Genomic DNA, 12,684 nt, shown 5'->3' with positions numbered 1-12,684 from the left:
AGAGTGGGAGGCATTACAAGTCGGTGATTGTGCTCATCAGAGGGAGAAGTGTCACAAGCACGCGTTGTGGTGGAAGATTCAAGAATTTGTGAAGATCGTTTTTTTGGATCATGCTATCAATTTAAGACTGTTTTTAATATTTAGCATTTTTGTCACTTGTCACTGGTTGTTTATGCTTAATTAACACATTATTTTTGTGATTTATTGCACTAGTGCTACTAGTTTTGCCTAAGACTGGGATGCCATTAAAGTTCATGTGCGTGTAAAGGCAGGTGTCCCAATACTTTTGGTATTATAGTGAATGTCTTCTGAGCATGCCATTTATGTTCTCATCTGTGTATCAGGATGTGGGAGCACAATAAGTTTGGAAACAATGTAGATAGTGTTAAGTCCATTAATTCCATGAAAAAATCCTGTATGTGCCAGCTCATTTTGGGGGGGCTCACAATGCCCCCTTCTTAAGGGCTTTAAATATCATACTCACTAGACCCAAAAAACAGGGTTCTTCAGTAAAACAATGGAGATGAAATACACTTGTAAAACCAATAAAGTAGATAAAGTAGATGTAGTGTCCCTCCAACCTCCAGAACAAACAAAGTCTTTCTGATTACTTACTTTTGTATACACCTTGAAACAGCACGGGTTATGTTCTCTGATAGTATCTACTTTTTGCTCCACCAGGTAGGTAAGTAGGCAGGTTTCTGTGTTGTGGCTTTTGTGGTCTCATTGTAAAGGATTTTTAACACAATTTACAAAAAGGTGACAGGGTTGGCTTTCGAAACAGCAGATTTTATCAGTGGAGGAAAGAAAGTAAATATGTTTGTTGTGTGTTAAATGTCACCTAAAATGCCTAAAATCTCTTTGCCCAAAACTTTTAGGTGGAGAATACATGTACATCTAGGGATGATTCCTTTTATTTTGTAATTCTTTCTCAAAGAGTAACTCCAATTTTGTTGAGCAAAAAAAAAATTCCCTCTGGAAGATCAATGTATCAATGTACATTGCAGGGATTTTAATAAACATTGTAGCAGATTCCCAACTATTGTTTTTTTTACCATCTGCCCTGCATAATGATTCTAAATGGGAGAGTCTGGTTCATTATAACTACCTGGTGCCCTCTCAGTATTCTAATGAGGAAAGTTGCAGGATCAGCATCCCTTTAGGAGTATTTAAGCTTTTGGGCGTATCTCACCAAATCTGAAATTCTCATTGCAGGGGATGCCTAAAATGTGGCTTGTATCTTAGCGCAAACTTCTGGGAAAATTAGTGAGCCAATCAGACAAGCAGGAGAGTTGGTTGTCAGAAAACCTTCAAGTTGCCATGTTGTATTGGACTTTACAGAAAATTACAGCACTGCAAACTGAAAATGAAAGGTAATTTTTGAAATAACATTAAATTACAATATGGATTATGTAACAAATATAAATGCTATATTATTATTTTTCTATTTGCTATAATTTTTTCCATGAAAATAAAGTTACCCTTTAAAGCGGAATTCTGAGGAAAGTAAAATGGCTCCCTTTTAGTGAAGCTGCCCTGCGAGGGGTAAATGCTCATAAATGTCTAGGGGGCTGAAAAAAGCAGCTTTACTTATGTGATCCCCTGCTTCTGAAGACTCTTCTGCACTGCAAGACCAGTCCCTGCATGCCTCTTTTTCCCCTTGCTCTGGTAGTCAGATGCCCTCTTATGTCATCAAGACCAATGCAGAGCTCAAAGTCCTGCATAGGATGTGAAAATGCCAAGGGACAGTCCACTGCTGAAACATAAAGCCCCACATACACTACCAGATTTTCTGCTAATTTTTTTCCTTCAGATTTACCAAAACCATATAATATGAGGTCAAACCTTAGGAGTTTCAATTTGTATGCAATCAGGTGGGCCCTTGTACTACATGGTTTTGGTAAATCTGAAGACAAAAATCAGCAGAAAATCTGAGTGCGCCATCTGCGGATAAGTGGAGGATCGGGTAAGTAAAACATAAGGGAGCATCATCTGCGGATAAGTGGAGGATCGGGTAAGTAAAACAGATTTTCCTGTCCCACAGACATAAATGAGCACCAACCCTTGCAGTGTGGGATATTTAAACCAGACTACTCATTTGGCATTGTTTTTTGTATTGCCTTATCAAATAAGCCCAAAAGAGCAATAAAGCATTTTTCCTAGAGAAACCAGATTTTAGCTTGCAATTATTAAATGTGATCCACAATAACAGATACATACTAATTAGTTAGTATGAATTATTGTATCTCTTTAAAGTTGAAATCCAAATGAATGTAAAGCATCACCATTTAGTTCCATTAAAAAAAAAAAAGAACACCGTGTTGAACACAGCTAGTTTAGATACCTAATTACTGTATGTCTTTATATTAGCTTCCAGCAGACAAGGGCTGGGGGGGTACTGGGAGCCAGACAGCATTGCATAGTGCTATACTTCTTTTTGGCAGATAATACAGGTCCCAATATTGTGTATTTTTTTATTTTGCATGGAGCTTGGATTTAAGGGGACACAGTCGCATAGTTCACCAAACGTTTGCAGAATGACAGAACTGTTGTTTTATTACCTTATATATTTGTGTACTGATAACAATATATCTAATAGAGAATGCCCCACTCTCAGATCTCTTGGTTTCCCTGATGCTGGCGGTCCTTCTGCTCGACCTGAAATTGCCGTCTGTGTTTGCCTAGCTGGGAGGAAGCGATATTTGTGAAGTTTTGTTCTCTCCACTCATTCCCTAACCTCTTGGCTGGATTTATTGCAAAGAATCATCTTGCCCCCTGGGCAGAGATGGCGCTTTTGTTTGACTCTGCTGTTCTCCCTGCACCTGCCATCACTTGGCTAATTACCTGTCTCGGCTAGCGGCTGGGGATGCTGATCTTGTGCTGCCAGCTAATAGCCTGGTGCTATCACACCTTATGTAGATCTAATATTTTACCGAAATAGACTTTTATAGAGGTGTGAACTGCTTGCTGTACACGGTACATGTGGAGATAGAGGAGAGAGGGAAGAATTATGCCATGGATAACGCTCATTTGCTGTCTTTTTAAAGATTCCTTTTAGATATGAATGGAAATTGGGTCAGCATTGTGTAAACCAACACATGTGTGTTAAGTATCTAAAGTGACCTTGACAGCAAACTTAAAACAGACCTTTAATCTCTTTAGTAACATTATATAGTTTTCCTCCTGTAAAATAATCAGATATTGAATTTTTGTTTTTTTCCCCAAAAATACCTGCTCTGTGGGTCCCAGGCTAGCATATTCAGCTTTCTTGCCTAGGCAAGAATGACATCCCCCTTCTTTGCTGTCACATATGACACTCCAATGCAGAAAAAAAAAACGGGTAAATTTCTTTAGAAACCGACACTTCTGGGAGTGTCGATTTCCTGTGTCTCAAACAGTTTGTCCCACCAGTCACTACATCACTGCAGGATACACAGAGTAGTGATTCCTAAAGCAGAACCTCACATAGTAGCAAGTAGTCCACATAGTAGCAAGTAGTCCATATAGTAGCAAGTAGTCCACGTGACTGTAGCTTATTTGAGACTCTCCAATGACTAAACAAGGAATCATGGTGATTAATTACAAACATTTTCTTAAAGTGGTTTTGCACCTAAAAAAAATAATATTAAAAGCCAGCAGCTACTAATATTGCAGCTGCCGACTTTTAATAAAATCACACTTACCTGTCCCAGGGTCCAGCGATGTCGGCGGCAGATGACGAGCGATCGCTCGTCTCGCTGCTACCCCCGCCGCCATCCTCTGTCAGGGAATCGGGAAATGACGCGTTGCGGCTTCACTGCCTAGTTCCCTACTGCGCATGCGCGAGTGGCGCTGCGCGTCTCTTCTGGTCCCCGCTGTGTCCTGGGAACTGTGTGTTTCCCAGAACACAACGGGGGGGGGGGGCTGGGAGTCTGCGGGGGTCTGCGGCGGTCTGCCCAGAAGTGGGTACAGATACCTGGATTATCCAGGTAACTGCACCCCCCTCCCCCCTGAAAGCTGCCGATTGTGGCACCGGAGAGGGGGAGGGATCAGATTAGCGGAACTTCCCCTTTAGGGTGAAGAACCGCTTTAATTAAATAAACTGCATTTACAATATGCTTATTTTCAAAATAAAGTCGTGCGACATGATAAAATCAATGTAAGTGAATGAGAGCCGTCTTAATGTACACTACTGAAGTCGCTCAGACTTCAGAAAAGTTTCCTGTACTACTTCAATCCGACTTCTAGGCGACTTGTACCCATTGATTTCAATGGAAGTTGCCTCCAAGTCTGATCCCCTGTCTTAACTGAAGCAACTTTCCAGGAAGTAAAAATAGTTTTCTAGGCAAACCCCTCCCTCCCACAGAGCTGATTATTATGTGATTGGTCACTAACAAAGTCCCCTGTCCTGGAAGCAACTTCAAATTGCGTTGTAAGTTGCCCCAAGTTGCACTGTGATTCTTACTAAATTCGTGTCCAAGTTTCCTCCCAAAGTCGCGCTGGAAGTCGTGTTGCCGCTGTGTGAATGGACTCTTATTGGCTTTTCTATTATTTCTAGGTTACATACACAAAATTGGCCCAAGACCCTGTGACAGGTAGAAGGAAATATTCCTCAGCATACGTGATCAATGGAAAGAAAAAAAGAGCAATGCCAAGGTGTTGATGGTCAATTGTCATAAGGAAGAAAAGATGATTGAAGGTCTGTGGGAAAAACATGCATCTGTGATCAGTGGAAGAAAATAGGTCTCAGTGACAGTGGTCAGTGACAGTGGTCAGTGGTAGAATCTTACTTTCTTGCAGGGGCTCAATTTGGGGAGGGGTCGGCTATTTTTTTCTCCTTAATTTTAGACCTGTACAGCCACAGGTTTCCTGGCTTGGGATCCAGGCTACAGTGCTTGAATTTTCTCTAAGGCCTCCTGGGCTGGTGGGCTCAGGGCAATTGCCTCTTAAGCCCTTAATGTTATTGCTTCCTATACCAAAGAAGGAATTTCCAGGATTGGGACCTCAGTGCTCCTGCAGAGGATCTCTGCACATGAGAGGTGTGTATAGTATGCAGATATGATCCTAGGTTTAATAAGGGAGATTACTGAGAGGGTTAATGTGTGTTGGGTCCTTGGATTGAGAATTTCTTTTAGCCATGAAAAAAGATGTCACCAGTCTCCTAGAACCAAATGCCATTTTACCATTTACAGTGCAATTAGCAAATGGTGAAAATAGTGATGGTGCTCTTTATAGGGTCCAAAAAAGAACAAAAACATAAATGCAATAATGGTAGCAATGGGATGCAGCCCAATGCAAATGGGATGGGTTGGCCCCTCAAATAAACTCTATAAGAGGGGGTGGAGGATACTTAGTGCCGCTTAGTAGGGCTTGGAAGACTTTTGAAATGGTCATCTACAGCTATAAACCTTGGGTTGCCCACAGTCATTACAATGCGGTCAGATATAAAGACATGATGATGACAAACATCCTGCTATCCATAAACTTGCAAAATCAGCTCTCTGATCCTAGCAAGTTTACATTAATGGAAAGGGATGGTGGAAGGTCACAGCCCTTGAGACAGGTTTCCTATTCGTCCCAATTGACATTTGCCCCTAAGAACTGTTTTGCTAGCAAGTATTTGCCCCCACAGACAGCCATAAACAGCCACTGTCAACTCACTCCTGAAAGCTGTCTTCTCCTTTAATTAGTTTTGCCACAGCAATTCATCAAAGGTGTGTATATCAACTGTCCAACATAGATACAAGAATAAACAGTATGGTGCTGTAACGAAAAATGTAAAAGTTGCTGTGGACCTAACTTACAGTTGTAGTAATAAAATATTTTCAAAAAAAATACTAGTTTCTACTTAATGTTGCAAAAGTTCTTATTATACCTAGTGTTTAGCAAGCTGGGTACTTAGTCCACAATGGTCCCCGTAGCTACTGGAGACTTGTATTATAGTTGGCGCAGTCAATACATTTTAAGAGCTACAGTGACACATGCTGGCTGAAGGAAGGTACTACAGTCCAACGATGTCTACAGATTTGTTCCAACATGACAATACACACATCTAGCACTATACAAGCTCTGGAGCATGTGCAAGTGTCAAAACTGAAATATAATGCTACTTGTCTTTAAAAGAGTATTAATATTATTATTTTTTACTCAATCACTGCCTATTTTTACTGCATAACCTAAGCTTTTCTCATGCCTTTATAAGAACAATTTCCTCTCCAAATAAGGTAAGCTTTTGAATCATGCATTACTTTTAAAATATAACTGTATAACACAAGCCATAGAAAAACCCTATTTATTTAGATTCTGGTCTCTGAAACAATTTCTTACCACCCCTGAGCAATAACCTTGCACTTTAAATATGTGCCTGTGCCTGAAGCAGTAAATTATATAATGCATTCTGTAGGTTAGCCTTGATCTTGTTTCCAAACATGTTTGTGAAACAGATGTTTATGTCTATTGAATGTAAGATTCTCAGTGATACCTGTTCAGTTCTATTGTGCTCATTATAGTGAGCATTGCCATGGGCAACAAAAATGTGCAAACCAGAATCTACGTTTTAACTAATCTTCTAGATCGTCTAATCTTCAGACGGAAAATAGATTGATATTGGTGACCAAACTTTGCAAAGCTTCTTTGCTCTTTGAATTTCAATAAGCTGCATATGCTTCATTAATATTATGATATGAGCATGGTGGCAGTTACTGGGTAGTATATAAGTAAATTAGCTCTCAGTTGTGACATTTGATGCAGCAATTTTTGCATGGATTGGATGACAACCTGCTGTTTATGGTGGCATTCAGATTCCCTCCAGCCCACAGCCAACATCCATTGGATAGGTTGAAGTTTGTTCCCCTGCCCTCCTCCATACCATAACCCTTCCATGTACACACTTGCACATTTATGAAACTCTCTGAATTTGGAGTGTTTTCTGCCCAGAAGGCAGTAGGAATGTCCAATCACCCTTCAAACTCTTTGGGTAGCCTTCCTGCCTTTGAGTGATGGCAAGTGCAGCGATGTAACAAAATTCTTTAAGACTGGTCAAGGACCATCATGCTAAAAAATACATGTCAACTTGTCATAAAATACCTATTATATAAATTATATAAATTAAATTAAAAAATAAATTATATATATATATATATATATATATATATATATATATATATATATATAGATATAGATATATATATTCATATAAAGATATAAAGAACAGAGTAAGTCAAGTGAATGGTCATTCAAGTCCTGCTTACAAATTCCGGCAGCAACAGGTGCATACAGATTGCTAGACGAATTAGCTCCCCATCCCCAATTTTTTGTTGCTTATGGCAGGTTGCTTAGAAATGCCAAAGTTAAGGCTTTTGACATAAAAAAAACTGTATAATACTCAAGCTGCATAAAACAAACACATTTAATAGCCAGGAGCAAGAAAAAAGGATTGGCAAATGCTTCTATCAGAAATGACACCCATCAAGCCTATCTATACTTATTTTGACATCCCCATCTCTACTTGTCACTAATACACATTAACTCTTTCGCACTGTCCGCATCCATTTTCTGTCTTGGAGAACTTGCTTGAATGCCGTTGCTTGCTGTACCCACGAGGGAACAATTTTGTTAGCTGCTCCTGCTGCATACCCAAGAAAACACATTTAACTCATTAGCTGCTATGGATGCCTGCAGTGCAGGGGAGCCATTAAATGCAGTCATTATAAGCCACCGGTTGGATGCTGCCACCATTTATCCATAGATCCACAGAGCTTAACTGTGTCACAAGCAATCAGCCTCCCCGCTGTGTCAGGCGGGGGACTAGAGACTTAGCACCGTGTCCTCCGGTTGACACTGACAAAGAGTGAGCATCAAGCTAGGGATGGATGCTCAGGCATTTCCTGGACCCGTCCGTATCACGTTGCCGTAGTTACATACTAAAATGCTCTCCTATTTGTCTTCATTGAGAACGCACAGTATGTAGCAGTCTTTTTATTTAAACAATAGATTGTGTAAAGTTTTAAAGACGCTGGTCAAACAAACTTAACCTAATAAGAACTAGTCAGCCAGTCGACTTTCCATTCAATGACTGGAATGGGAAAAGTCTACCTCTTAGGTTGTCCATTTTTTTCCAGCAAATGTCTTACTTCTAATTCAGTTTTCAGAATTCTAGAGCTCTAGAGATTTCCCAACCTGCCCAAGAAATGAGCCAAAACAGACTTAAACTAACCACACAACCAACTCCACACATTTCAATGTAAAAGTGATAATGAAGTCCATTCAAAGAAAAGCAAAGCTTCTAATGTGACTTTTTGTTCCCCAGGTATTGTCATCATAACTAAGGGAAAAAGTCACAAAATCAGCTTACTTTTTGACTTTGACAGCTAACAAGGCAAAAACATTACAATGATATTTCTACTAAAGGAAGAGGTTGGTGCTATAAAAGAAGAGGCAGCTGGATTTGGCTGCAGGTAAGAGAGCAAGACAAGACAGGTAGACATCACTGAAGGACCAGAGGCTGGAAAAAAAAAAAAAGAAACACTGAAAGTCATTGAAATAAAGACTACCTACTGTGCTTCTGTGGAAGGCTGCCTAAATCCATTGTCTTGTGTAGAGGGGTAGGCTGCTGAACAGCTTGGTGTTAGGATGCAAATGCTCCCATCATTGTGTTTGGCTTTGCGCTGCCTCTCGCTCTGCTTTTCTCAGCAAGTGGAACATCTCGTGTGCAAGTGTGTCTGTTTCTATGGGAAGCTAGTTTGAAATTTATCCCACTGAATCAGTCAGCCACTAAGGATTCGTCACTACTTTGCCCTGTCTTCTGTCAGATAGCACTCCAGTGCCATAGAGCACAGGGAGGAGGACTGGTTAACATTTGCATTTTTAGATGAGAAGGTTAAAAGCCTTCATACCTAAATGAATAATAAGGACAAAGTATTTAAAAAAAAAAAAGAAATTGACTTTGGCATAATGACCTCTCAAGCTTCTCGTCTCAACCTGACCCTTGATTTAGGTTGAAATAGCAAACATCACTAGAGCCTGTGTTTATAGATAACATAAAGATGCTTTGTAAGTCAATGGGGTTGGTACTTACGGCTGCCTTGTCCAGGGGTCAAAGGTTGGGAGCACTTTAAAGACATGATCTATCTTCATAGCAAGTCTATGGTGTAGTATGTGCTGAAGAAGCGGTGAGAAGAGGAGCTAACTGAGCTTTAAATACAATTGAGCGGTGTATCATATTAACAACTAATTATCTGTGTATGAAAGGCTCTGTAATCACCATGGATACCGATGAATCTTTTTCTCACTTTTTTATTTTATCCAACATTTGATTGTAAGCTCTCTAACCACAACCCAGAATGCAGCTTCGGTAGGGTGCCTGCAAGGCTTTTAGGAAAAGCAATATTTCAAATATTGAATCATTTTGTGCTGGCCATCTGAATTTCCAATTTATTTTGAGTTTGTGTCGCATGGTATTAACAGCTGCTTGCGTGTGTAGACAGATGTACGGAATTTGAGGGCTGTATATAGCACTCGGTCTAATGCTGTAATCTTCTTTTCTAAGAAAATCTTTTTTTCCCCCTAGCAGTGTGAAAAGCTAAGAGATGTAAAGATGGAGCTTGATTGTGTACAGTGTGATGTCTTCTGTACAGGTGTATGTGCTGGATGTGCATAGGGGCGATTTTTGGCTACTACAAATGCTGTGAAAAGGTATCACAAAAGTGTAATACCGGAGTGAGAAGCCTCAGAAGGAAGTAACCCGTCTCTGACTCCCTATACATGTTTTCAGACAGTTAATAGGGGAAAGCATTCCGGCTTAGTGGCCATCACCGCCCAAGAATGAAAATGTGGGGAACAAATGATTTTGGTTCTGAGATATCTGTAGGATCTCAGTGCAAGAAACATTCAAGGAAGAATATATTGGTGTAGAAAAGGCAAATATGCAGTTATCCTTTACATGTAACTAGGGCTCTACTTTGGGTGCATTCTTTTTTTTTTTGCCCACAGTTTTCCTCCCTTTTCTTCCCTTAGATTTTGTCTGTACTTTTTCAATCCACCTTATTTATTGCAGAGGGACAACACTAGGGATGTTGCTAAAATTACAGCAGTATTGTCAGCCCTTCACACTGCGTATTTCCTTTATTCAGACTACAGTGCATGTTTAGGAGATGTTCACTGTACCTACAGGTAAGCATAAAAATACACTATATTACCAAAAGTATTGGGACGCCTGCCTTTACCCGCACATGAACTTTAATGGCATCCCAGTCTTAGTCTGTAGGGTTTAATATTGAGTTGGTCCACCCGCTGCAGCTATAACAGCTTCAACTCTTCTGGGAAGGCTGTCCACAAGGTTTAGGAGTGTGTCTATGGGAATGTTTGACCAGTCTTCTAGAAGCGCATTTGTGAGGTCAGGCATTGATGTTGGGTGAGTTGCTCATCCATGTCTTTATGGACCTTGCTTTGTGCACTGGTGCGCAATCATGTTGGAACAGGAAGTGGCCATCCCCAAACTGTTCCCACAGCAAAGTCCCTCCTTACATCAGATGCCCCCAGCGGAGTCCCTCCTTACATCAGGTGCCCCAGCAGAGTCCCTCCTTACATCAGGTGCCCCCAGCGGAGTCCCTCCTTACATCAGGTGCCCCCAGCAGAGTCCCTCCTTACATCAGGTGCCCCCAGCAGAGTCTCTCCTTACATCAGGTGCCCCCAGCAGAGTCTCTCCTTACATCAGGTGCCCCCAGCAGAGTCTCTCCTTACATCAGGTGCCCCCAGCAGAGTCTCTCCTTACATCAGGTGCCCCCAGCAGAGTCTCTCCTTACATCAGGTGCCCCCAGCAGAGTCTCTCCTTACATCAGGTGCCCCCAGCAGAGTCCCTCCTTACATCAGGTGCCCCCAGCAGAGTCCCTCCTTACATCAGGTGCCCCCAGAAGAGTCTCTCCTTACATCAGGTGCCCCCAGCAGAGTCTCTCCTTACATCAGGTGCCCCCAGCAGAGTCTCTCCTTACATCAGGTGCCCCCAGCAGAGTCCCTCCTTACATCAGGTGCCCCCAGCGGAGCCCTTTCTTACATCTGGTGTCCCCGGCAGCAGAGTCCTCCTCACATCATCAGTGTCCCCATCAGTGGAGCCCTCCTTACATCAGTGTACCTGGCAGCGGAGCCCTCCTTACATCTGGTATCCCCGGCAGCAGAATCCCTCCTTACATCAGGTGTCCCCAGCCAGCAGAGTCCCTCTTTACATCTGGTGTCCTGGTCAGTGGAGTCCCTCCCTACATCTAGTGTCCCCGGCAGGGGAGCCTACCTCCTTACATCAGTGTCCCCATCAGTGGAGCCCTCCTCACATCAGTGTCCCCATCAGTGGAGCCCTCCTCACATCAGTGTCCCCAGCAGTGGAGCCGGCCTTCTTACATCTGTGCCCCTGGCAGTGTAGCCCTCCTTCATGCGTCTGTCCCTGTCAGTGGCAGCTACACAGTTCCAGCCTTCTCATGTGTTCAGTGGAGATGGGAGAGCCCTTCGAGTCGCAGTGTACAAGAGAATTGTCTACTTGTACACTGAAGAGAGAAGCCGATTGACTGTTCCTCCCCTCTCCACTGAACACACGGGGATTAGTCCTCACGGCGGCCATCTTTTTGTAGCCCGCTGCCTGTTTTTGCCTAAAACATTCCAGATTTTTCCAGGACAAAGGCAAAATTCCAGGAATTTAATCAGGACGAGCTCTGATTGTTTGAGGGATCCCAAAATTGGGATTGTTGGCAAGTATGCATACTGTATATCTATTCTACCTCCTTTATGTAACATATTGAGTTGCACAGTAGAAGTGCAGTGGAACAATAAATGCTGTCATAAGGGGCGGGGTCACCAGGTGATGTCACCCGGTAACCCTGCCCCATGCCTATATAAGTCATAGCGCACCGTGCAAACAGCATTGCAGCAGGAGAGAGCACGTGTCAACATCGGAAGAAGACCGAAGGGAAGAAGACGATGGAAAACACTGGGCCACCGCTAGCAAAAGAGTGGCAAAAGAGCGGCAAAAGAACAGAAGATAGAGGAGGAGCCCAGGAGAATAATCAGAGAGCAGGAGAAGAATCAGAGAGCGGGAGAGAAGGCCGGAGAGCGGGAGAAGAGGCCAGAGAGAAGAGCAGAGGAGTCAGAAGAGACCCCCAGAGTTGCCTAATAATCGACTTTAAAAACCTGTCTAGTGTGTTTTTTTTATTGACACTTTTTTTCCCCCATGTGAATGGGTAGATGTACGAAGTACGGTTTGGGAGGGGGGGTGCTCGCTCGTCCCCACTACCTTTCCTGATTGGCCAGGCTGCGTGCTCGGATAAGGGTCTAGTATGGACCTTGGGGGACCCCCAAGACATTTTTTCAGTGTAGGGGGTTCCCCTTAAAATCCATACCAGGCGATGGGGCTCGCAAGGTGTCAATCTCGCCAATAAGAACGGCGAAATTGACTTCCTTTTCTAGTCCAGTCGTAACTCATCATGTTCAAAATGAACGGACTTTAGTCCGTGTGTGGGAAAGTCCTTCATTTGGAAGTCCGTCGTAACTCTGTTGAAAGTCCGTCGGGAAGACCGTCAGACCTAGTCTGCCGGAAAGTCCGGTCATGTGTGGGCAAGTCCGTTCGTTCGGAAAGTCCATTGGAACTCCACCGAAAGTCCGTTGGGAAGTCCATCGGACCTAGTCTGCTAGAAAGTCCGGTCGTGTGTATGCGGCATTTAGTGC

General features: G+C 42.6%; 1 protein-coding gene across 2 annotated transcripts in view; it reads right to left on the bottom strand.

The window, feature by feature from the left end:
* Positions 1 to 12,684, bottom strand: part of PLCH2 (phospholipase C eta 2) — a 998,026-nt gene that overhangs the window by 717,879 nt on the left and 267,463 nt on the right. Inside the window, exon 1 of one of the 2 annotated variants that reach the window (XM_077457675.1) lies at positions 8,536 to 8,692. The exons of the other annotated variant lie outside the window; for it this stretch is intronic. Coding sequence (XP_077313801.1) covers positions 8,536 to 8,566 — 31 coding nt within the window. The 5' untranslated portion in view covers positions 8,567 to 8,692. Of the gene's footprint in view, positions 1 to 8,535; positions 8,693 to 12,684 lie in introns of those variants that run through there. 2 annotated transcript variants of the gene reach the window in all.

This window comes from Lithobates pipiens, unplaced genomic scaffold (assembly GCF_037356315.1).
Source record: "Lithobates pipiens isolate NorthernLeopardFrog02 unplaced genomic scaffold, aLitPip1_a1.2 Scaffold_27, whole genome shotgun sequence".
Classification (NCBI taxonomy): domain Eukaryota; kingdom Metazoa; phylum Chordata; class Amphibia; order Anura; family Ranidae; genus Lithobates; species Lithobates pipiens.
Note: the sequence above shows the minus strand (reverse complement) of the source record. Positions and strands in the feature narration are given on the sequence as shown.